This window comes from Sminthopsis crassicaudata, chromosome 1 (genome assembly GCF_048593235.1).
Source record: "Sminthopsis crassicaudata isolate SCR6 chromosome 1, ASM4859323v1, whole genome shotgun sequence".
Lineage (NCBI taxonomy): Eukaryota > Metazoa > Chordata > Mammalia > Dasyuromorphia > Dasyuridae > Sminthopsis > Sminthopsis crassicaudata.
In genome coordinates this window covers 490,507,032-490,534,537 of record NC_133617.1, presented here as the reverse complement: position 1 = coordinate 490,534,537, position 27,506 = coordinate 490,507,032, and the positions used below count along the sequence as shown (strand labels likewise).

At 35.0% G+C, this 27,506-nt stretch overlaps 1 protein-coding gene across 1 annotated transcript in view; it reads left to right on the top strand.

The window, feature by feature from the left end:
• PCSK5 (proprotein convertase subtilisin/kexin type 5) overlaps positions 1-27,506 on the top strand; it is a 626,478-nt gene that overhangs the window by 362,136 nt on the left and 236,836 nt on the right. The window contains 1 exon segment of the mRNA XM_074281408.1: positions 26,325-26,442. Coding sequence (XP_074137509.1) covers positions 26,325-26,442 — 118 coding nt within the window.

The window sequence follows — 27,506 nt, the reverse complement described above, 5'->3', positions numbered from 1 at the left end:
TACTGAGGATTTTTGGTGATTATATTCTTTGGAACCAAAAGACATTTCTAAATCTAAATAGATTTCCCAGAGAAACTGATTTGAACCATTTGAAAAAGGAACAATGACTTGGTTTGTCATGAAGGAATAGAGGGTACATTATAGGTGATAAAAGCAAAGTCTCTAAGTGGCATCTTTTTTTATGTTCTAGACCCTGTAGTCTAGTGATGCCTTTGCACCCCTTCTCAGAATAATGATTTTAAATGAATAAAATAAAATATATAGGATCATAACCAATTATATTGAAATACAATTATCAAAGCATTTTTGAAAACCAAATTCATGGAGGTCAGGTCAAGAACCCTTGACTTAGAAAAATGGAAGAGGAGCACAAAGTAAGTAAGGGAAAAAGCTAGGAAGTTTGATAAGGAGATATGCAGAGAAACAAAGAGAGGGAGAAAGGGAAGCCAAATGGACAAGAATGCTGAAGTCCAATGTCAATTTCACTTTTATTTGGAAAGACAAATAGAAAATAACACTGTGTTTTGCAAAGATGACTCTGATGTTCAAAATCATTCCTAAGCAAGATGATTCTAATTCTAGACCTTTTGATAGCAACTTTAAATCCTGAAAATGTATTTTCAGCATTTATCTCAAAAATAGCTTTCTTTTAAATTGATGGCCCTGTATTAATGCTTTTAAATATAAAATTTTGATTGTGCTAATATGGATTCAAACTCTTAACAGTAATAATTTTGCACTTGTGTTTGGCTCACAACTGTATATTTTTGACCTTAAGGACCTGTGACATTTAAAGGATTGTTATCATCTCCTAGCCTCCTTCCAAACACTGAAATTTATGTTTTTGGCAACATGTGATACTCTTTCTTTTTTTCTGAAACCATTTTCTTTCTTCTTTAAAAAGGAAAAAAAAAGCAATACCAAATTAAAAAGATATTTCTTAAAAATACCAAAGCTAAAGGATACTAATATGATATAATATGTTATACCAATATAATACCAATATAAGTCATTTTAGAAATTGGAGTTTTACTATGAAAGGCCTTTACAAATTTTCTTTGAACTTTCTTTTCTGGAGGCTATTGTAACATGTGACCTTGTGGAAGCTACTTACTCCTTATCCTTCATTCTTCCCTTATCCTACAGTAGAAAGAGTACCATTTACCATTGGGCCTGACAAAGGTGAAGTGAAAGTCATTTAGTTATTGTCAGCTGGCAAGCACCTTGAACTACTCATAAGTGATGTTTAAGAATACAGAGCATTGCTTATATCCCTGGGGTGCTAGGTGTTAATATGCTTTCTCCTCAACATAAAGCCAACAGCAAATTGTCAGTACTCTTATACGTCAGTATGACTTTTGTGTTTGTAGACTGAGGCTATAGGGTATGCCTTCTTTATGTCCTTTGAGTGCTGGTTTCACCTGGAACTCATTAGCCTTCTTTTCATGTTTCATCCTCAGAAATATCTACAGAGCAGAAATGGAAGATATGTGTCCAGTTTTGTTATTAGCAAAGGACTTGATCCTGTATGTCTTAAGAACCTGGAACATGCGTTGGTTTACAAATATAACTTGCTAAAGAGTATGATAAGAAAGATCAAAATGCAAGGAACATGCATGATTCAATTAATAAGCAATTATTTATTAAGTGCTTACTATGTGCTAGGCACTGTGCTAAGTGATAGAATAAAAAGGCAAAGAATGAACAATATTAACTCACAAAGACGTTACATTCTAATAGGAGAGATATTACCCATATTATTCAGAACAAATATAAAGAAATTAAAATGAAATAAATTCTAACTAGGTAAGTAAACTTGGTTTAAGAGAAAGAACTTGAACATTTAAGGGAATTAAAAAATTGCTTTTCATCCTTTAATCTTTTTTCCCCTGAGGCAATTGAGGTTAAGTGACTTGCCCAGGGTCACACAGCAAGGAAGTTTTAAGTGTCTGAGTTCACATTTGAACTTATCAAACTTCCTAGCTTTTTCCCTTACTTACTTTGTGCTCCTCTCCCATTTTTCTAAGTCAGGGGTTCTTGACCTGACCTCCATGAATTTGGTTTTCAAAAATGCTTTGATAATTATATTTCAATATAATTGGTTTTCTTTATGATCCTCTATATATATATGAGTAAAGAATTTCTAGATTTTTTTTCTGGTCCCTTCTCTGATACCAACTGGCTGAGCAGTTTTTGGAAAGCCACTTAACATCTCAACATTTCTGACATGAAAGGAAGGAAGGAAGGAAGGAAGGAAGGAAGGAAGGAAGGAAGGAAGGAAGGAAGGAAGGAAGGAAGGAAGGAAGGAAGGAAGGAAGGAAGGAAGGAGAAAAGGAATGAGGGAGGGAAGAAAGGAGGGAGGAGGGAGGGAGAGAAGAAAAGAGGGAGGAGGGAGGGAAGAATGGAGGGAAGGAAATGGAAAGAAGGGGGAAAGGGAAAGAGGGAAGGAGGGACAGTTTTTTATTTAGAATTTATTAAGCTTTTATTATGTGCCAACCACTGTGCTAAGTGATTTACAATAATTATCTCATTTTATTCTGGGAGATAGATGCTTTTATTATCCTCATTTTATAGTTGAGGAAACTGAGGCAGACAGAAATTCAGTAATTTGCCCAATGTCACACAGCTAATAAGTGTCTGTGACCAGATTTCAAATCATGTCTTCCTGATCCAGGACTTCATCCTCTATACACTATTTTTCAACTCCTTAAGACTATAAGTTGCAAAAGAATTACTATAAAGATCCGCATTGGAATAGGATATTTTCATACCCCCAAGTCGTTATAGAATGAAGTAACAAGTCTGTGCCTCCCTTAAAATAATTATTTCACATCTTCAATTAGGAAAAGATCTGGCAATTAGAAAGGAATAAATTCAATCAAAATAAAAATTAAAATTAAATAAAAATTAAAAATTAAAAATAAATTAGAAAGGAATAAATTCAATCAAAGAATTAACAAATAAACAGTTGGGGCAGCTAGACGTGCAGTGGATAGAATGATGGGCCTAGAGTCAGGAAGATTATCTTTCTGAATTAACATCTGGCCTCCAATACTAGCTGTGTGATCCTGGGCAAATAACTTAACCCTGTTTGCCTCCATTCCTAATAAGTAAAATGCCTAGGAGAAAGAAATGGCAAATGACTCCAATATCTTTGCCAAGAAAACCCCAAATGGGATCAAGAAAAGTTGGAAATGACTGAAAAATGACTGAATGATAACAGCAACCTTTATTAAGTGCATATTATATGCTATGCACTATGTAAGGTGCTAGATGGACAACTACAAAAGTGAGATGGTGTGATCCAGAAAAGAAAGTTTTTGTTTGGATCATCATATTGATTGTGTAGGATAGGATATTGTCACACTCTAATTATTGGCAATGATAATATTTGTTTGCTCAATATTCCAAGAACAAGAGAGAAAGGGAAGATATTAGGCTAGCCAGATAGATAGATATCTATGATGAATAGGCCCTGATGAACTGGTGAATGGTGGTGAGTGCTTGTCCTGTGCGAGCTCTTCATAAAGTAGTCTTTTTGGCAAGTGTACATTTGGTGTTCATACAATATGGCCAGTCTAATAGAGTTGTGCTCTCTGCAGTAGAGCTGGAAATTTAGTTCAAAAAAGGACTTTAGTGTCTACTACCTTATATGTTTACCACCTTTAGTGTCTACTACTATTTACCAGGTGATCTTCAAAGTCTTCCTGAGAAAATTCAATGCAATTCAGTTTCCTGCTATGTTACTGCTATACTATTCAGGTTTCACAGGTATACAACAATGAGATCAGCAGAAAGGATATGAAAGGCTGGAAATTTTGTATTTTTTTTAATTTAATAATTTTATTTACCAGATATATGCAGGGGTAATTATATAACATTGACAATTACCAAACCTTTGTTCTAATTTTTCCCCTCCTTTCCCACCCCCCCAGATGGCAGGTTGACCAATACATGTCAAACATGCCAGAGTATAAATTAAATACAATATATGTATACATGACCAAACAGTTGTTTTGCTGTATAAAAAGAATCAGACTTTGAAATAGTGTACAATTAGCCTGTGAAGGAAATCCAAAATGCAGGCAGACAAAATTAGAGGGATTGGAAATTCTATTTAGTGGTTCATAGTCATCTCCCAGAGTTCTTTTGCTGGGTGTAGCTGGTTCAGTTCATTACTGCTCTATTGGAACTGATTTGGTTCATCTCATTGTTGAAAATGGCCTCATCCATCAGAAGTGATCATCATATAGTATTGTTGAAGTATAAGTCCTGCTCATCTCACTCAGCATCAGTTCATGTAAGTCTCTCCAGGCCTTTCTGAAATCATCCTGTTGGTCATTTCTTACAGAACAATAATATTCCATGATATTCATATACCACAGTTTATTCAGCCATTCTCCAATTGATGGACATCCACTCAGTTTCTAGTTTCTGGCCATCACAAAGAGGGCTGCTGCAAACATTCTTGCACATACAAGTCCCTGGAAAAGTTTTTTTAATGGCTCTTCAATCTATGCTTGGTACTAACTTTCCTCCCAAAAAAGACACTGATTTTCCCAAAACATATTTCTTTTTCAATTTCTTGGTTGCATGAAGTTATCAGGAGACATCCGAGATTCCTGATTTTTTCATCACAACACAAAAGGCTGATTATTGCCACGCTATATTAAATTTGGGTCTCAAATTTTCAAACATAGTTGATAGAAAATGCAAGAATGTGTAATGAAGCTTAAATAAAAACACATTGGTGCTTTCTCATTCTCTTTCCTCTTGTTTTTTGCCATGCAAATTAAAGTGATTGAAGAACCCCAAATAATGAGAACATTTTAGATTTATTTAAATAGGACTCATGTTTATTGTGAAAATAAATTAGTTTGTAAATCTTGAAGTGTCATGCAAGTGTGAATTATTTGTATAGGTAGTGTATCTTGGTGTATAGAGCCAATAAGTCCTCATGCCTTTGATACATAATGACACCTAAACCTCTCATTCGTGGTTCTAGATTGATTCCTCCCTCTTTCCCCATCTCATAAGGAAATCTCTAACTCACCCCATCTTTTCCCTTCCTTTCGAGATTGGCTAGGCTCTGTTTCTTCTACCTCTAAGTAATTATACACCTAGATTCCTCCTATGAGTTACAGGAGTCTCATCAGATTCCCATCAGGGAGCTCTCTAAAATCTGAAGACAAAAATCTGATTCCTATCCTTTCATTTTAGCATAAATTTAAATTCTTCTTGCTATGTGGCTCAGACTTGAGTTCTTCCCCACCCCATCTCTCAGGGATCACCCCAGGCAAATGGGTAACTGAAATGACCCGTTCCAACTCTATAATCATAAATTTACAGCAGAACATATATACTCCAAAATAGGTGAAGGAAGAGTATTTAATGATGAAATTGAAATATTTTATTTATTGGCTTTTAAAAAATTATTATTGTTTTCATTTGTATGGCTCTTTTTTAAATTCCTTTAAATAATTGCAGATTCTTTTCTTTGGCTTAAAGCCAATGAATGACTATTTGTGCCATTTGGGTTCATACATGGGCACTTAGAGCTAAAGGCCAGTGTCTCTCAGTTTTTTCTAGTAGCATCAGAATGCTCTTAATTGCTTTGACTACCACAAGCTCACTATCCCTATACATTGTGCATGGTAAAAAAGGTCCTGCACCAGCTGTAGAAACAAGTTCGGGAATTAGCGCAACTTCCAATGTGATCCAAGAAGGGCTTACTGTTATTATCTTTTAAAAAACAGAAGGATTTCAGTGCAGATGTCTTCATCTATTCTCATTTGAAATGCAGGAGATTTTGATATCAGTGCCAGAATCCAGCAAATCCAAATATACAAAGGAGAAATCCTGAGACTTAATTTCTTCCTAGTTCTCCTTATGGCTTTATCCTAAGGTCATAGCAACACGCAAGAGGAAGAATGACATTCAAAGCTACTCCCTAGCTGATTATAGTTGGACACATCTTTGTTGCTTTGAATATAACTACCTATCTATTTTGTCCAGAATCTAAATTCTGACTCTTTATATTTACTGTAATCTCACTAGCCTTAAGGCATTTAAAAGCAATGAAACCGCTTTCATACCTTGGGGAATCAGGATAATAATGGCTTCAATGAGAAGATTTCATTTTATTGTGATCTTCAGGGTCCACCCTTGAAATGTTCTCAACTAAGGGAACTGTGATCTCTGTCAGATATTAGCAAATGGAAAGCAGCTAATTGCCCTCAGTATCATTTCTCCATATGTGCATGCCTAGTCAGCACTAATACAAAAGTAGGATAAGCATTAATATAAAAGTATCTTTTCCATATTAATAACATCTTTATATTCAGAGAGAATTCCTGATAGAAATGACCAAAGGCCATTTCTCTGCAAGAATAAGGGAAAATAAGTATCATAGGACCAGACTTTTTCTTCCTCTCCAGCCCCTACCTTTTTCTACTCACAATACTTTTAATGAGTTTTTCACAGGAGAACTTTTGTAGGCAAGGGATTTTCAGAAAGCAAAGGAAATTTGGTTTCCTTTTTTTAAAATATGAAGATACTTCTTTAATTCAACCAACATTTAAGTACTTTCTATGTACAAAAATCTGTGCTTTGGTGCTGAAGCTTAGAAGGAAGAAAGGAAAATGACTCATTCTCTATCATATTAGGACACTTGTAGTCAGGAGGCATAACATATTCACATAAATAAGTATGATTCAAGGTAAATAATAGTGATAATGGTGAAAAGCATTCTAGATCAAAGTAGCAGAAAAAGTTCAGACACTAGCAGTGTGACTCTGGGCAAGTCACTTAACTCTGCCTCAGTTTCCTCATCAGTAAAATGAACTGGAGAATGAAATAACAAACCCCTCTAGTATCTTTGACAAGATGGATCACAAAGAGTCAGACAGTATCGAAAAACAACTAATCAACGATAACAAAAGCTATAGTAGGAAAAAAATTGGAGTGGGAAAGTTGAATAAATGAATGATTGGAATATAGCTAGGTGATACAATGGATACAGTGCTGGGACAAGAGTAAGAAAGATCTAAGTGAGCTCATACACTTGCTAGCTGTGGGACTCTAGGCAAGTCACTTAATTTCTATTACCCTCACTTTCCTCATCTATATAAAATGAGGATAATAATAACATCTACCTCCTGGCATTATTGTGAGGATCACATAATAATTATTAAGTGCTTAAGCACATGTAAGCACTATATCAGTCTTTATTATTAGTTAATTTTTTTTATCCCTATCTTGTCCATATCCAAAAATTTCATTCTTCCTTTTGAAGACACTGTCATTCTGTTGGGAAATGGATAGTAGGATTCATCTTGAGTCCTTCATAATTACTGTTGGTCATTGCCTTGATTAAAATTCTTACATCTTTAAATTGTCTTTTGTCTTAAAAAAAAATGTGGCAATATAATTTTTTCTCCTGATTTTGCTCATTTCATTCTCCGTCAGTACATACAAGTCTTCCCAGGTATCTCTAATATAGTCTCTGTTGTCATTTCTTTTGACAACAGTATAATGACATTCCATTACATTGATGATATATCATGATTTTTTTGGTCATTTCCCCCAGTTGAGGAATAGCCCTTTCATTTCTAGTTCCATGAATTAAATTCACTGAAATAATAACTTGTTGAATTGAATTGAATCTTTTAGCTTTAGTCATGACCGCTAAATCTAAATTTCTGGCTCTAACTTCAGATAGAAAACATTATTTCTCACCTTATCAGTATATGCCCATTTGGATTTTCTTATCATCAATTAAAATTCAAAATATAAAAACTGAAACTTATTACCTTCATATTCTCCTTCCCCAAAACTTGTTCCCCAACCTAAATTCATTTTCATCTCTGGCACCACGATCCATCTTAAATGCAAGTTCTAAACTTCAATTTTGTTTCTTACTCTCCCATCTCTTTTATCTGTTAGACTCAGTGTCACCAGAACATAATAATTCTTCTTTTGTAATTAATAACTGTTCCCTCATCCTATCCTTTCCCATTTTTCTTTCTTCCCTGTCCATTGTTCATTATGTTGTGCTAGTTCTATTGCAACAGCCATCTAACTGTTCATTCTTGCCTCTAGTCTTTCCACTCCAATCCTTTAAGACCCTCCTATCAGTAAAATATTCTTCAAACACTAATTTTATCATAACACTTCTTTGCTCAAAAGCCTACAATGGTTTCCTATTACCTCTATGAAAAGATATAGATTTATTTACTTGGCCTTTAAGACCCTTCCTGATCATGCTCTAGCAGACATTATCTCCTATTGCTTCCCAGGATATATTAGCATAGCAATAGCATAGGAGCATATCTTTTCCTAACCTAATTGGTTTCCTTGGTATCTTCCAAACCTGTCATTTTCACTTCAGTTCTCTATAATCTTATATGGTGGTATTTGCTATACTAGTATATATTCTTTATTTCCTTCTCATTGGACATATCCATGTTCTTTCCAGTTTGGTTCTAACAGAGCTTCTGTTCTATTTGCATAGAACTATGAGAATTCAATGAAGGTTACTTCCATATCCTGATGAGGCAGTACAGTAGGTAGGACATTAATGGTAAAATCACCATTATTAGAAAGAAAAATCAATGAACTAATTTAAGTTTTAGAGACAACATAGCATAGTGAATGGAACCCTGGAAAAGTTCAAAACTCTTAAGTTACCTATGAATAAGAACTGTAGAGGCAGCTAGATGGCACAGTGGATATAGCACTGGCCTTGGAGTCTAGAGTATCTGAATTCAAATCTAACCTCAAATATTTAACACTTACTAGCTGTGTGATCCTGAGCAAGTGTGCCCCAAATCCCTCAAAAAAAAAAAAAAAAAGAACTATATGGCCTTTACAATCCCCTCTAGCTCTAAATCTATGTTTCCTTCCACATGAGAAAAATTGGAATGGAGAATTGTTCATAAAACATTCATTGATTGATGGACAGAAACAACTACACCCAGAGAAGGAACACTGGGAAGTGAATGTAAACTGTTAGAACTACTGTCTATCTACCCAGGTTACTTATACCTTCTGAATCTAATACTTAATGTGCAACAAGAAAATGTATTTACACACATATATTGTATCTAAGTTATATTGTAACACATGTAAAATATATGGGATTGCCTGTCATCAAGGGGAGGGAGTAAACGGAGGGAGGGGATAATTTGGGAAAATGAATACAAGGGATAATGTTATAAAAAAAATTAAAAATTACTCATGCATATATAATGTCAAAAAAATTATAAATAAAATTTTAAAAAAACATTCATTGATGATAAATTAATAGCATATTTGGTCCCTGCATAATCAAGAGACTGAATGACTATGGTTATCACCAAACAGATACCAAATGACTGTCCTTGTTCTGAACTCTACTAGTAGAGGTAATCTTATTTTGGTAAGTGTGTATGTGTGTGTGTGTGTGTGTGTATGTGTGTGTGTGTGTGTGTATGTGTTGTTAATTCCTGAAAACTATCACAATGACAATTCTAGATGTGCTTTCAAAAACAAGTCTACCTTTTTCTGAACTCATCCCTATCTCCTTAAAAAAAAAAAAAAATCCACCCCTTTTTAAGTCACCACACACTTACTTTGAGAAAAGTCAGACATTTGCTAAACTAGTGTGGGAAAATGAATGGAGGTATGAGACCTTAAGAAAGATCTGATATTTCTCTTTTCTCTCCTCAAAGTAGAAAAAGAGCCCTGAGCAGAGGAGGGGAATCTGCTACTTGTGTTAATTCTGTCATGTTTTCCTAAATTATCATTACTTTGTCCCTATAAATGATGGGCTTGTCTAACTACCTGCAGCTGCTGACCAAACCCTTCCCTAGAAAAACTTTGAAGTGTAAACCCAGCACACAGCCAACTATCAGCCATCTGGAAGGTTTCCGACATGCAAAGTCTTCAGCAACCCTGGTGACGGCTGGCATGTGGGGATTTGGCTTGGATTTGTTTCTTGTGTTAGAGATTTAAACAAAACACACAGGCATAAAAAGACAGGTGCATTCCTCCCTGGGGCTTTGATTTCTTGCTTTCTATACCAGAAGCACTTTGTAAAAAATAGTCTAGAAAGCTATGAATGCTGGCTTGAACTAAAATTCTGAGATACTAAATAACAATCTTGTCCCTTTGTCACATCTTTAGGGTATTCATTTCATAGTGTGTATATAAATAAAAACACTTTGGGAGTGAGAGAGAAAGATGATGGAGAAAGGGAGTTAGAAAGGTAAGGGTTCATATTTTCTGAAAGCTTTCAAAACAAGACAGAGTCTCATCTGTCTGGAATGTTTTAGGTGTGGACATGCCTGGAGCCAAGAGGATGAACTATATGTCTTTTTCAGTCCTAGGAAATCAAGGTTTCTGTTTCTATCTTTAATTGTTTATTTGGTCTTTAAATGGAACTACTCCAATGAAGCAATATCATGTCCTAAAATTTAGAAATTGTTAACTTTCTCCAGAAGATGTTTTGTAAAGAAGTTTTCATCTGAGTATTATGGCATTTCATTATTTGCTAATCTTCCATTCGACCTACTTCAGTTAAAATTTAATTGGGTTACTTTAAAATATGAGCAGCAGAATTGTGATCTCAAAAGGGAATATGTGTTTGAATTCAGCTTCTTCTTATTTTAAGCCTATGCTCTATCCATTATAGGTGCCTCATTTTAGGGATTGGGAAAAATCTTTAGGTTGGATAAGAGAATGGAACCAAATTATATAAGGCTGTGAAGGCCACACAAAGGAGCTGCATAGTGCCAGTATTAATGACAGTTGCATTTCTGGTATTAAACTCTACCAATGAATAAGTCCTATTTCTCTTTAGTATGTTTATAGGAAATATGAAGTTCAAATAAGACATTGATTCTTGCCTTCCTAGAGCTTATATTTTGGTAGGATGATATGCTACAGATACAGATGACTGAAGAGCATGTTAATAATATATCATTCACTCTGTATACATTCTGTTTTTCTTATTTCATCAGGAGATGAGTCCATTGGTAAGGTACAATTCTGGATGAGGAGGGCAGTAAAGATCATTCTCCACCCATTGGAGAAATCAAGGGAACATTCATAGAAATCTAATTTGAGTTGGAGTTTTAAGAATGGAAGATTGTCATTTGTTGTTCATTTCTGGTTCTTGAAGAGGATTCAAGTGAGGCAGAGCTATGCAAAGTCATCAACCTCATTCAATGGAGTCCAATGGCAGGATATAGGTCAGATTGAGTGGTAATGTATGGTCCACAAGAATGGAAGAAATTCAGCCTGTAAAGAGGGACTGAGAGGACATTCTGAATTAGGGGATAAGAAAATGGAGATGGTAATGTAATAGCTGTGTTTAGAGGGAAGAGACTATAGTCCATTTGATTGTACTGCAAAGTATGAGATTGGATTGTTAGGCCAAGAAGTTTGGCATTAGACTGGTAGACAATGGGATGCCACTAAAGAAATTCCATCAAAAAAATTGGCAAAACCAGATGTATGTATTATGAAGATTAATTTAATGGCATATAAAGGATGGACTAATGATGCTTTGTCATATCAGGGGAAGAAGGGATAAGGGTGCAGAGTCAGGAAAAACTGTTAAAAGATTATTTCAAAAGTTCAAATTAGTGATAAAGAGGAATCGTACCATGTAAATACAAAGGCTACAGTTGCAAAAGGTAGAAAGAACTGATTATATAATAAACAAAGAATAGTGCAAGATAAAGACACTGACCAAATATAAAATTCAAGAGGAAGGGCAAATTTTTTTTATTAATTTTGTAATTATAACATTTTTGACAGACATATGCATAGGTAATTTTTTATAACATTATCCCTTGTACTCCCTTCTGTTCTGAATTTTCCCCTTCTTCCCTCCACCCCCTCCCCTAGATGGCAGGCATTTCCATATATATTAAATATCTTATAGTATATCCTAGGTACAATATATATGTGCAGAACCGAATTTTGTTGTTGTTGCAAATTAAGAATTGGATTCGGAAAGTAAAAATAATCTGGGGAGAAAAATAAAAAATGCTAACAGTTTACACTCATTTCCCAGTGTTTCCTCTCTGGGTGTAGCTGATTCTGTCCATCATTGATCAATTAGAATTGGATTAGCTCTTCTCTATGTTGAAGATATCCACTTCCATCAGAATACATCCTCATATAGTATTGTTGTTGAAGTGTATAATGACCTCCTGGTTCTGCTCGTTTCACTCAGCATCACTTGATGTAAGTCTCTCCAAGCCTCTCTGTATTCATCCTGTTGGTCATTTCTTACATAAAAATAATATTCCATAACCTTCATATACCATAATTTACCCAACCATTCTCCAATTGATGGGTATCCACTCATTTTCCAGTTTCTAGCCACTACAAAAAGGTCTGCCACAAACATTTTGGCACATACAGGTCCCTTTCCCTTCTTTAGTATTTCCTTGGGATATAAGCCCAGTAGTAGCACTGCTGAATCAAAGGGTATGTACAGTTTGATAACTTTTTGGGCATAATTCCAGATTGCTCTCTAGAATGGTTGGATTCTTTCACAACTCCACCAACAATGCATCAGTGTCCCAGTTTTCCCACATCCCTTCCAACATTCTTCATTATTTGTTCCATCTTAGCCAATCTGACAGATGTGTAGTGGTATCTCAAAGTTGTTTTAATTTGCATTTCTGTGATCAATAGTGATTTTGAACACTCTTTCATATGAGTGGAAATAGTTTCAATTTCATCATCTGAAAATTGTCTGTTCATGTCCTTTGACCATTTATCAGTTGGAGAATGGCTTGATTTCTTATAAATTAGAGTCAATTCTCTATATATTTTGGAGATGAAGCCTTTATCAGAAACTTTAACTGTAAAAATGTTTTCCCAATTTGTTACTTCCCTTCTAATCTTGTTTGCATTAATTTTGTTTGTACAAAAGCTTTTTAATTTGATGTAATGAAAATTTTCTATTTTGTGATCAATAATGGTCTCTAGTTCTCCTTTGGACACAAATGAGGAAGGGCAAATTTAAGGAGACAAGTGTTTATTTTTAAATGCACTGAGTTTGAGGTGGTGTATCTGGTTAGGGAGAGATTCCATATAGTTACTTGTAGCCTGGAGTTCAAGGAATTAAAATCAGGCATAAATTCTAGACCTCAGGGGGGGAAAAGTCAGACATGTTTTAATACCTATAGAGACTAGAAGATTTCTAGAGGGAGAGGAGAGACTATGCCTGCAGATAAAGAAGAAGAAATACTCCTTACACTTAACCTAGTTTGATTAGCAGGTGAAGAGACAGAAGGACAAAGTGATGGCTTTAATTGAAGAACAGGTGGTTTCCTGAGACTCAAAGAGATCTTAAAAGCTACAGGCTTCTCTTTGATCTCTGACACTATACTTAATAAGCAACCTCCTCAGATTAATAGGTCTTTTCCTCTCCATTTTTATTGTAAATATACTAAAGAGAAATGGGATTTATTCATTGGTTGAGTTGAAGACTAGAAATATAATGTATTGTTAATATGGGCACTGTGCAGTTCCTTTGTGTGGCCTTCAAAGTTTTATATAATCTGGCTCCACTCTTTATCCAATCTAAAGATTTTTTCCCCAGTCCCTAAAATGGGGCAGCTAGATGGTATAGTAGAGCAGAAGACCTAAAGTCAAAAGGACCTGAATTTGAATGTAGCTTCAGACACTTCCTAGTTATATGACCCTGTGCAAGTCACTTAACCCTGTTTCCCTAAGTTTCCTCAATTTGTAAAATGAGCCAGAGAAGGAAATGGCAAACAACTCCAGTCTCTTTGCCATAATTTGCTGCCTGGAATTTAGCAATTATTACTCTAACATAATAGTAGATAATATAGACATCAGTATTTGTATTGCATCAAATAATTTGGCCAAATTCTTTGTTTGTTAATTCTGATATTTATTATTTTGGTAGAAACATTATAAAATTCTGGATTTGGACATGGATGACTAGGATTCAAATCCTTGCATTGCTATATATTATCTTATTCTTTGGACAAGTTAGCCTCTCAGGGCTTCAGTTTCTTCATTTGTAAAATAGAAGAGCTTGATTCTCTGACCTCTGGAGGCAGCTAAATGAGTCAGTACATTGGAGGCTGGGCCTAAAATCTGAAATACCTGAGTTCAAGTCTTGCTTCAATCATTTTACAAGTTATATGACTCTGGACAAATCAGTTCATTTCTATTTGGCTCAGTTTCCTCAACTGTAAACTGGTGATAAAACAGCTCAAAAACTGTAGGGTTGTTGTGAGGGTCAAATGAAATAATATTTATAAAACATTCAGCACAATGCCTGTACTTTGTAGGTATTATATGTGTTTTTATTCCTTTCCCTTCCCCCTCTAAATTCTTCCCATATTTAAATCTATGGTCCCATCAATACCAAGGATTCCAATTAGGAAGTTGTTCATTAAATGAAGTAGAAAAGAAACAGGCATTTATTGAGTTCCTATTATATACCAGACACTGTGCTTTACAAATATCTCATTTGATACACACAACCACTCTTGGAGACAAATGCTATTATTACTCTCTTTTTTACAGTTGAGGAAAATGAGGCAGACAGAGATTAAGGGACATGCCAGGAGTCACACAAGTGTCCAAGCGTGGATTTCAACTCAGGCCTTTCTAATTCCAGGTCCACTGATGCTCTAGTCATTGACTCAGTTAGCAACATACCATTCCAAGCTCCTCTGTCTACCTTATTCTCAAAAAATTACTTATTCAAGGGGCAGCTAGATGGTGTAGTGAATAGAGAACCAGCTCTAGAGTCAGGAGAACCTGAATTCTTATATGGCCTCAAACACTTAAGACTTCCTAGCTTTGTGACCCTGGGCAAGTCACTTAACTCCAGTTGCCCTGCAAAAATGGTTAATTAGTTAAATAAAGAAATTAGTTGACTATATTTTAAAAACCAAAGATCCCTCCCTGTTTAAGTACTGTTACCATGTTTCACCAGTAGGTGGTATCTTGCAGTATGACTGCATTTCTGGTCACTATTAGGCAATTGTTCCATTTTCATAAGCACTTGAATGTCATAGCATCACCTCCCTGATCTCATAGTCCTTTTTAACAACAAAATATAAAAAACAATCTCTGAAGAGATAAATCATTATCATTAATGAACCAGCTCTTCCTTTATTATTAATAAATAATCTTTATAGGGAAAATTCTAGGAAGATGGTAGAGTAGGCTGGTAAATTTCAAGTTCTCCCAATTTCCTCCACAATTAGAACAAATTTTTTGCCTCAGGGCAAACATAGACTGGTGAAAACCCAAGAAGATGGGACAGAACAGGGGTCCTCCTGATATAACCCAACAAAATACAAATAAAGACTGTGGCTGGGATTAAATTGTCTGATGTGTAAACATGTCTAGGCTAGCTTGGCAGAAATACTAAATGGAGAACACTTGAACTAGCTAGGTGTGAACCTCAGTAGGAACCACAGAGACTTTCACCTCCGGGACTGTTTCTTGAGTTGGGATTTGGGTCTGAGAAGATAGAGTGAATCTCTGAACCTTGGCTGATTGGGAAGGCCAGGCCCAGCTGTGCAGCTGAGGTGCAGCTCTAGGCAAAAAGGAATAAGCACTTGGTAAGTGCAGAAGCAGCTGGATAAGGGCACTGCTGGTTGTGGGCTAACAGTGAATTTATAGAAGAACGCAAAAAAGAATTCAAAAATCAAATGAGAGACATTGAGGAAAAACTTTTTTAAAAAATTAAAAATAAAGAACATCCAAGAAAAACAAGAAGCTTATGAAAAAAAAAAAGTTAACCAACTAGAAAAGGAGGTACAGAATCTCAAAGATGAAAATAACTTTGAAAATTAGAATCGGGCAAGGGGAACTTATGAAGCTATGAAACCAAGAAATAACAAAACAGATTAAAAGGAATGAAAAAATAGAACAGAAAGTGAAACATCTCATAAGAAAAACAACAGACCTAGAGAACAGATCAAGAAGAAAAAATATAAGAATAATTGGATTGCCAGAAAGTTGTGACCAAAAAGAGAACCTTGACACAATAATGCAGGAAATAATCCTAGAAAATTGTCCTAGAATGAGAGAAGATAAGAGGAAAATAGAAATAGAAAAAATCCACCAACCATCACCTCAAAGAGATCCTTTGTGGAAAACACATAGAAATAATATTGCCAAATTTCAAGACCCCCAGATCAAAGAGAATACTTTGCAAGAAACATGAAAAAAATTCAAATACACTGGAACTGCTATTAGAATTGTACAAGACTTAGTAGCTACAATAAAACCTTGCAGGTCTTGAAATCATATTTATAAACAATCAAAAAATGAAGCCTGTGGCCAAAAATATCATATTTAGCAAAATTATTTATAATTTTGAATGAAAAAAAAATGGAAATTCAGCAAACTTGCAGATTTTCAGGACTTTCTATCAACCAAATCCCCACTTAACAGAAAATTTAACATATAAGAGCCAATATCAAAGAGTAATTTTAAGGAACTGGACATGGACAAACTGTTTAAACACGGACATGTGTTTATGGCTTCTTACATGGAAAATGTACACTTTATGTTTAACATTTACATCAACAATAGGGTAAACTCAAAAACCAGATTGGCAGAGTAAAAGTAAAAATAATAATCATGTTATACAAATGAGGTACAAAGGAAGAATAGTCAGAGTTATTAGAGAGGGAACGAGAGCTGATAGTTCTGAAAACTTAGTCACGGGACTTCTGGCCAAGATGGTGGAGAGGAGGCAAACAGCTTCTTGAGCTCTGTGTTTTCTCTCAGAATTTACTTCATGACAAGCCTCAGAATTAATGCTTGACCAGAAAAGAAACCCACAAATAATCACCAACAGAAGACATCCTTGAAATTCACCAGAAAAGGTCTGTGCTTGCTCGGGGGAGGGGACGAACAGACTGGGCGCAGACTGAGGGCAAGCAGCAAGAACGAGGCAGGCAGCTCACACACAGCTCAGACCAGAGGGGAGAGGGGTGCGATCTCTCCCATTTCTGCGAAAGGACTTTTACCCCAGTGTGGATATTCCATCTTGGCAGCAAGCCAGGAGCAACAGAGAAGGTATAAACACCAGAGGTAAAGAGTAAAACCCCGGAAAGCTAGCATCTCTCGGGACCTGGCCACCCGCACCCCCACCCGGAGTGACTCAGCGCATTCTTAGAGCCTCAGAGCGCAGACACAGTGCAGCCATTGCTGTCCTGTTAGTGCCTCACTGCTGTCTCCCTCAGTCTGTAGAGGAAGCCTATAAACACCATTCAGCCCCATCCCCTGCCCAGAAACAGACCAATTGTTTCTCTTGTCAATTTGTTTTCTTCCATTCCCTCTGACAAAATGAACAAAAAATTTTAAAGGGCTCTAACCATTGATAGCTTCTGAATGGATAGAGAGCAGACTTCAAACCCTGAGGAGACTAAAAGCAAACAGTCTCCAGAGGAATCCCCTAAGGGGAATATGATCTGCTCCTCAATACACAAAACTCTCATAGAGGAAATCAAAAAAGCTCTCACAAGAGAGCTAGAAGAGAAATGGGAAAAGAAAAGCGAAGCTTGGCAAGAGAGTCTGGAGAAATTATCCCACGCATTTAAAGACAGAGTGGATAAAGAAAACAAATCATTGAGAAATAAAATTAGTGAGTTGGAAAAAGAAAACAGCTCTCTAAAAGGTAAAATGGATGAAATGGAAAAAAATTCCATAGAAGAAAAAAACTAACTTAAAAATTCAATTGGACAATTACAAAAAGATATAAAAAAAAGTGAGTGAAGAAAATGCATCATTCAAAATTAGATTCAAACAAGAGAAATGAATGACTCAAGGAGAAACCCAGAAGTAGTCAAGCAAAACCAGAAAAATGAAACAATTGAAAAGAATGTCAAGTACCTTATTGGAAAGACAATAGACCTGGAAAACAGATCCAGGAGAGACAACTTGAGAATAATCGGACTCCCTCAAAAATGTGAGGAAAAAAAGAGCCTGGACACTATTTTCCAGGAAATTATCAAAGAGAACTGCCCAGACATTTTAGAAACAGAGGGTAAAATAGACATTGAAAAAATTCATCGATCACTTACTGAAAGGGATCCTAAAACCAAAAGGCCAAGAAATATAGTGGCCAAGTTCAAGAACCATCAGACAAAGGAAAAAAATATTGGAAGCTGCTAGAAAAAAGCAATTCAGATATGGAAGAGCCACAATAAGGATAACCCAGGATCTAGCAGCGTCCATATTAAAGGAACTAAGGGCCTGGAATATGATATTCTGAAAGACTAAGAAACTTGGTATGCAACCAAGAATAACTTACCCAGCAAAAATGAGAATCCTTTTCCAGGGAAGAAGATGGACATTTAACAAAATAAATGAATTCCATCTATTCTTGATGAAAAAAAACAGATCTACACAAAATGTTTGATCTTCAAATACAGAACTCAAGAGATTTCTAAAAAGGTAAAAAGAAATCTTGAGAACTATATTTCTGCCATAAAGATATGTAAAGAACACATGTATAATTTGTCCTAGAAACTGAGGTGGAAAGGAAATTATATCATAAAAAAGGGTAAAGTGATGGTACTACATCTCATGAAGAGGCAAAGGTAATCTATTATATCTGAGAGAAAGAAAGGAGGGGGATGAAGATAGTGTGTATCAATTGACATATTCAATTTATGGTGAAACTTCTTCCACTTCATTGAAAAGTGAAAGGGAAGAAGTAAACTAAAGGAAAGAGAATACAGAAATTGTGGAGAAAAGGGGTAAAATACGGGGAGGAACTTTAAGGTGGGAGAGGGATACTAAAAAGGAAGGGCTGTGAAAAGAAAGTGGTACTCACAAGTTTAAATTACCTACGCATATATACTGTCAAAAAATGTTATAATTATAAAATTAATTAAAAAAAAAAAAAAAGAAAAGAAAACTTAGTCACATCAGGAATGGGTTCAATAGTAACACTATATATATATACCATGAAGGGTATAGCATTCTCCAAAATCTATAAAGTAAGGGAGAGAGAAAGATGGATAAGGAAGCAAAGAGTGAGGGAAGAAGACAAGGGAGGGATCCTTGGGTAGGGAGAGGTTAAGTAAGAGCAAGGCAAGTTATGGAACAGAATTTAATGAAAGAGTTAGAAGGGATAGGAAAGATGTGGGGGGGGGGGCATGTGTGGATGTGTCTACATATGTATATATCTACATATGTCTACATAAATATATCTTTTCTTAACCGCAGCTTACTTGGGGGTAAAGGTGGTTGGAATGAAAAGGAGATATGTGTGTGTATGTATATGTATGTGTGTGTATCTTTTCTTAACCATAGTCTGGATGGGGATGAAAGGGCAGAAAAAGAATAAAGTAAATAAGTTGTGCAGCAGAGAACAAAAGAACAATTTATAAGGAAGTAAAGAAAAAATGGACACTCATGAATATAATTTATTTTACTAATATAAATATACTTTCTTAAATTGGTATTTGTTGTTTATATATTTTGAATACTCCCTGACATTCTGCTAGGCATATGATAATGTTCTCTTCTATTTTGTTTTGTTTTATAATTTTTTTCTGTTTTTTTTTTTTTTTTTGCTTATTCTGTTTCTTCAAATAAAATAAATTTGAAAAGAAAACACAAATAACTTTTATAAATAATACTCAAGCTTTTCATGAACTAACCATCCAGTATTCATTCAACAAACATTTATTTCAAACCTGCTTTATATAAGGTGCTATGCTAGAAGGTGTGAGTGCAAAGACAAAGATGGTATTTTAAGAAGATTCCATTTTAATATAAGATATAACATGTATACAGATAATACAAATATAAGATAATTTGAGAAGTGATTTCCCTACTAATAACTAGGGACATCAAGAAAGAATTTATTTAGGAAATAATATCTGACCCAGAAGTGAAAAGGTAATGAATGCATTCTAAGGATGGGGAAACCTATATAAAGGCAGAGAGATGGAAGGGATAATCAGATGACTAATCTTCTTATTAAACATAAAAAGATATAACTTAAACAGAAGCCATGTCTAAATATTCTTTTTATACCACAGTCCCTGATAGTCCCTCAGAGATGCTTAAACTTTTGAAAGAAGTTCAATACAGTTGATATTTAGAGAATTCCTTTTATCAGTATCTATCTATGGTTCTGTTTATGCCCCTAAACATTCTCCTTGGGACTGTGCCTGAGGTAAATTATAGCTGCTTTTCTGAAGTGAATCGGATTCTCCCAAATAGATAGTTGTGCTTAAAGGTCAGTTCTCAGTGTTTCTATTTTCATCTCAAATGCAACTAAAACTAATGAAAACATGTCTGTTTTTCCATGTCTTCCTTCCTACCTGATAATTTAGTCCAATCAGGAGAAACTGTGCATTAAAATGACTTGTCCATCTGGCTTGGAAAGTCTTTTCTCTAAGCCAGTATGTTCAGACATGGGCCAAGTTGGGACAAATTTCAATGGCTTTTACCACAAGTGTTTCCAAAAATACAGAATGGATCATCCATTAATCTGACAGATCCTCGGGATGGTGAAATGGAGCTTGTTTTTGTGGCACAACATATGTGTAACCTATTGTCCAACGATTAAAAACCCATATAGACTAAATTGAATAGCGTCCCACACATTTTTCCTGAAATGGTACTCTTCTGAGCAGTTTATTTCATAAACTAATAGAAAGAATGCTAGTTTTGGAGTCACAAAGACCTGTGCACAAATTTACTAGAGAACTGTGTGGATCTGGGCAATTCACTTAAATTCTTTGAACCTGAACATGTGAACCACACATGTAAATTATGGATTTAAACCCAGTGGCCTTTAAGATCCCTTCCCCATATAAATCTAATTCTATGAACTCTCTGAGATTCAGTTTCCTCATCTGTAAAATAGAACTAATAGCACCTCCAAGAATACCAACCTCACAGCCTCATTGTTAGGCTCAAAATAAAGAATATAAATGGAATGCTTTATAAAACTTAAAGCAGGAATAAAGACAATTCATTACTGTTTATTGGTTCCCCCATTCCCTTTATGACATGTAGGTTTCTGAACAGACTCTCTCTCTCCACCCAGTTTCAGTCCTTAGTGTTCATATATATTTTTAGGTCATTTTGTTTTATTTTTAAGTTTTTAAATATATGTGTATGTGTGCGGTTAAGTATAGATATCTACCTTTTATTTTTTTATAACCCAATTTTTTCTCCTAAATACCCTCCCAACCCTTCCTGCTTTACACACAGTTGTTTGACACAACACTTACATTTTAACAGTGTATACCATATTATATATTCGTAGTTCCTCCCTCCTCCCCAACTGCCATACAAGAGAGGAGAACCCATCTAGAAATTCCAGTACCTGAGACAAATTCACTTGATTTGGGAGGAGAGGATTACCACAAGGTCAACTCCACTTTATGATGAGACATTAAAGCAAGACTTTACAAAAAACAGTTTAGCTAAGTTCAAAGAAATTCATCATCTTGTTGGTCACTGAATGAAAAATTTTCAGACCAAAGCAACCCTCAAAGACCATCTCCCTCTTAAGTTGTAGAGAGGCTGCCAATATTGTTGGTAGAGGGGAATACCTTCATCTGTGAAATCTCAAGTTCTCAGATGAAATGAATGAATGAAAAAACATTAAGGGCCTGTTATATGCCAGGCACTGTGCAAGTTCCTGGGGGATGTAAATTCAAAAGTAAGACATTTCCTGCCCTCATGGAACTGACATTTTAATAGAGGAAGGCAAAATATATACTGAAATGGGGAGCCAAAGAAGAGAGTTTGGGTCTTAGAAGTTGCAGTTTAAATTCTGCCTTAAGGCAGTTGATTGCCATTCCCCTTCAAACAGCAATGATAACATCAGATTGATTACTATTTCAGTCAAAAGAAGGAAGAGGTTGAAGGGTGCACACAAGTTGGCAGTAGAAATAGGAAGGCTCTGTTTCCTGAGAGGTGACTTGATGGGATGGTCTAGGTCTAAGAAGCTACAATGAAGTGAGTTTATACTTACATCCACACAAATCAGGGCAACTCATCCCCAAGGAGTTCCAAAGATAAGTTGGCTAATTTTTTTCATGGAGAAAAGTTTAGCTAGGGGTGGATATAGAAGGGATTGAGGATGGAAAGGTCAAGAATAAAGGATAGAGAGAAGGAAAGATATTGAAAATAGCAGGGAAGGTAATGAATTGATGGAGAGTGGAAAAGCTTTCTACTTTTATTAGCTTCCTAAACATTCTCATCTGAAATACAAGTATACCCCATAATCTTTTCTTTAATTTTCCATTTAATACTTCATGGATGCAGGATTGACAATAAGATAGGAAGGAAATCATTTCACTGCTTTAAAAACAAAACAAAACAAAAACAAAAACAAAAACAAAAAACAATAATCCATAATAGTTTCCCCTAACTTCTTTTTTCTTTATTGGTTTTAATAAGTATAATATGCCTATAAAATTTGGTGTATCACTTAAATCTATTACTTAATTTAGTTACTAAATTTACAATCACTTGAACTAGTGAATAAATAAGTGTCTTCATCCTTTATGGTATTCCATCTTCTATCTCTTGTCTTTTTGTAAATTATCTCCCATACCTAAAATATACTTCTTCACTTTTTTCTCTAAAAGAGAAAGCTTTTTTTCATAACTTTCTTTCAGATATAGCTTGAGTTCTATCTCTTAAATAAGAGTATTCTGATTGATCAGGTCCTGGGTACTAGTTAGGGTTGATAGAGACAGCTGAAGTATTGATAAAATTACTCTTTGAGTCAATTCAAGGAAGGGCATTGATGGGTATCAGCTCAGCAATCCCACATTTGCGAAGATCTTGTATAACCCCACCTTACCATATACATTTAGAAAGTCAACTTTCTTGAAGTTAAATTCCCCCTATAAATCTGCTTATCCCTCACCATCTTTGCTGAATCCCTTTTAAATTAGCTTTCTACACAGCATTCTGCTTCATGCCTTTTTATAGCTAACAAACTCTTTTAGGGTGCTAACCTTTTCTATGAATTTAGCCTGTCGATCAATGGTGTACTCCTACCTCATGGAGTATTCTCTTTCTCCTAGTTAATTGTGAGTTCCACTAGAGAATTTGTCTTTTCCATCATTAATTGTTTAAAAAAACAACAACAACAACAACAACAACAAAAAAAAAAAACCTTTTCCTTGCTAATTATATCTCTCCAAATCTATTTCATCTTTACTATTCCTGGTGTCTATTATATCTTCATTTTGTCTGTAATCTTTTCTCATAAATAAATCAACCTTTTGCCAAAGAGAATGACTATTGTGAATTTGTCACATGACTGAACTTCAACATTTAATGTCAAATCCCAATATTTGGTGTCAGTTGTTCTTCTAAATGTCCTCATTTGATGCCTGAACATAAATCAAATGCATCACCAATACCTTCTATTTTTGGGATCCTCCCCTTACCTTGAATCAAATTACTTTTATTTTTCACTAATTTCTGGATGTGTTTCTCATCAACCTATCAACAAGCACATTTTAAATGGCCGCTGAGTATCAAGCACTGTGCTCAGCACACAGATATATTGTAAATTCCTCAAGAGGAAGTACATTCCCAATAGAATATACATATTTTGTATTTACTTATTGGTGTATATGTTTGCTCCAGAAGAATGTAAGCCTCTAAAGCTCTGCTATTTTTGTCTTTGTGTACCCAGTGCTGAACACAATGCCTGTCATATAGTAAGTGTTTGTTGACTGAATGAATGAATGAATCCCCATGACAATGCTTGTCCCCATGTACTGTTCTATTTTAACATTGATTAGGGAAGGTTGAGGTGATTCCCAGTTCCTCTATGCAATCTGGTTGGAAATATTTGTTCTACTTTTTAAAAACACTGTTCGTGTACATTTTCCTGAGAGATGTGCCATGCTTCAGTCTGTATTGATTTATCAATACACTACCTTTAGAGTTTTAAAGGTCTTTCCCTTTTAATTATCTCCTTATCTTCTTAACCCCCTAAAATATATCCCAATATGCAAAGATTTAAATTTGTGGCAGCCATTCTAGACAGTTATATATACCTATAACCTTATGTGATTAATGAGATTTGGCTAAAGATTCTTGTTCTGATTGAAGTTCAAATAGAAGTGCAAAAAGAGGATAAAGCATAGGTGCATTTTAAGAAATCAGTATATTAACAACACAAGTCTGAATGAGATGGAAGACTGCTGTAATAGAAGAAACTATTGGACTTAAATGTGAATTGCATAAAGTCACACAAGTTCACAGACCAAAGAAAGATATTTAGAAGCCATATTGATGTACTGTGCAAAAACTATACTTAGAGTAAGGAGCCTTGAAATCAGATCCCAACTTATACACTTATTAGCTCTATAATCCTGACACCAATTTACTTCTAGCATCCTATTTCATTTGTTCCTAAGATAAGGGTTGGAGGCAACCAGATGTATATAAATAGGTTAGTCTTCTGCCTGATACAAATAAGCTATATAACAATGGGAAAAAATTTCAGTGCCTCCAAGCAACAATCTATGGTGCAAAAGTTAGTCTTAGCACAGTGTATGATGAATAGGGGGTGTTTGTTTAATTAATGCTTATTGAGGGATTGACTGACTGATTTGAGGTGATCTGCATCTCTATTGCTGAAGGGAGTTAGTTTCCCCAACAGAAGTTCCCACCTAATGATGGAATTATAGAATCACAGGTCCAGGAATAAAATTAAAAAATGATAACAATAACAAACAATACTTGTAGTATTGTTGTGAGAAAATCAAATTACAAAGCTTAAAGTAAATTGTAAGTTTTTTTTTTTTCCATTGCTCTAGAAAAATAGTAAAGACCCATTAGTGATGAGCTAGACCCTAATTCATGGGTAGGATTAGTCAATAGAGAGACAGAGAAGACATTGCAGGAAGAAAATGAATCAACCAACAAAAAATCTTTTAAATGCTTACAATGAATCTGGCATTGTTCAAGGCAATAAAAATAATAACAATTAAACAATGTCTGCTCTCAAGTAGCATGTATTCTCCTGGCTGACAATAGGTGTTCCTGTAGGGAGGTACAGAAAAAAACATATAAAGATAATAAATACAAAGTTAAATACAAAGTACTTAGGAGGAAGAATACTAACATTGAAAATCAGGAGAAGTTGTGTTTGAGGGAAGAGAAGGATATGAGGGAAGATTATAGCATGTACAAAAAGAAAAAAGCCATAAATGAGTAAAATGTGTTCAGGAAACTTTGAGTGGATCCACCTGGTTGGCATAGTACTTACATTAGGGAGTAGTGAAAAATAAGGTTGGGGCCAAATTATAAAGGTCCTTAAAAATCCAAGATGTGAAGTATGGGATTTATCCTACAATCAGTGGGGAACCATCAAAGGATTTCCTATAAGAGAGTGTTGGTGATGAAAGCCAAGTTTTAGGTGATCCGTTTGGCAATGATATGAGGATAAATTTGAGCAGAGAGACTGAGAACAGATTAACCTTACAGGATCATGAAATGCAGAGTTTAAAATTAACTTGGAATGAAAAACCAAACACTTGGAAATTCTGATATATTTTCCTGGTAGTGATGTTAAATTCATCTTAAAAATCAATGAGATCTGTCATTAAAGTGTCTTAGGATAAAGGCAGTTAATCTCTCTGAGCCCCAGTACTTCCATTTGTAAAATTAGGGTAGTAATAACAGCACCTGCTTCACAGGGTTGTTGCAAAGGAAAAATAACATTGTATGCAAAGTGATTCATAAACTTAAAGGACTAAATAAATGAGTTATTGTTAATATTGTTATCTCACAAAAATCTAGAAGTCTTCCTCTCTTTTCTATTCATGGAGTTGAATTAATTCTTTTCCTAAAAGAAAAAAAGAAAGATAACTGTATCTTCTAGGGGCATTTAACTTAACTGCTAGCTAAAATTGAAAGTATAGTAGATTGTCTTGCTTTCAAGTTATTCTTATCTGTTAATACTTAACACTATGAAAAGTAGTTATTTATGATAAAAAGTTGTTGTTGATGATGAAACACTATGAAAGATATTGTTTCATCTCTTTACAAAGATAAGTGTTTCAACTTGTGGAATCTGTAGAAACAAGTTACCACTCCATGACTAAGGACATTTAAGTAAAAGAAACATTTAAGCAATCAATGAAGACATTCTGTCAATTGATACCTTTCCCCAATTGGTTCTTAAATCCAATAATCTACATGGGTCAAAAAGGTGATATCTAAATCCTCTTGTAAATGACATTGTGACTTACAAAGTAGAGAAATGTTCACTGTTTCCTTCCTGTAAACCTTACCATTTTGTTCACCTTCCACAGTGAGCCACCTCTATGGATTTGGGCTGATGGATGCAGAAGCCATGGTGATGGAAGCAGAAAAGTGGACTACTGTCCCCCAACAGCATGTGTGTGTGGAAAGCACCGACCGACAAATCAAGTAATACCCTGAAACAGACATATATGATAATGATATCTTCAATTATATCTCATATACTATTTTTAATATATGTCTTTGTAGTTGTCCAAACTGGTTGTTCCATGCAATGGATGGAATCTCAGGTTAATACTCAGTGAATGCACAAAATATTTATTAAGGATTTACTATGTGTGATGCACTTCAGTTAAAAAGATGAAGTGGAAACACAGTCCCTGCCCTCAAAGAGCTTTTATTGTCTTATTTTTTAATTTAAATTTGTTTTTCAATTAAAAAGAATTTATTTTCTTTTCTGCTAATTTTCCTTCCCTCTATTGAAAGAGAGAGACAGGAACAGAGAGCAACAGAGTGAGACAAAAGAGAGAGAAAGGTGAGGGAGGGAGGGAGAGAGGGAGGGAAGCAGGGAGGGAAGGAAGGAAGAAAAAAGGAAGGAAAGAAGGAAGGAAGGAAGGAAAAGAAGGTAGGTAAAAAGGGAGAGAGGAAGGAAAAAGAGGGAGGACAGAAATAAAGGAATGAAGGAACAAAGGAAGAAAAAAGAAAGCATAACAAATATTCATAGTCAAACAAAACTAATTCTCTCATTAGCCATGTCTGAAAATATGCTGTTTATTCTGTATCCTGGATCCCTCCCTTTCTATCTAGAGGTGGATAGCATTGATCATCATCACTGATCTTCTGGAATTATGGTTAGTTATTGCATTAATAATAGTTCTTAAGTCTTTCAAAGCAGTTTCCCTTTAGAAAGTTGTCATTATATAAATGGTTCTTCAAGTTCCATGCCTTAAAGAATGAGATCATAAATAAATTAGAGAAACATAGGATAGTTTACCTCTCAGACTTGTGGAGGAGGAAGGAATTTGTGTCCAAAGGAGAACTAGAGATCATTATTGATCACAAAATAGAAAATTTTGATTACATCAAATTAAAAAGCTTTTGCTCAAACAAAACTAATGCAAACAAGATTAGAAGGGAAGTAACAAATTGGGAAAACATTGTTACAGTTAAAGGTTCTGATAAAGGCCTCATCTCCAAAATAAACAGAGAATTGACTTTAATTTATAAGAAAT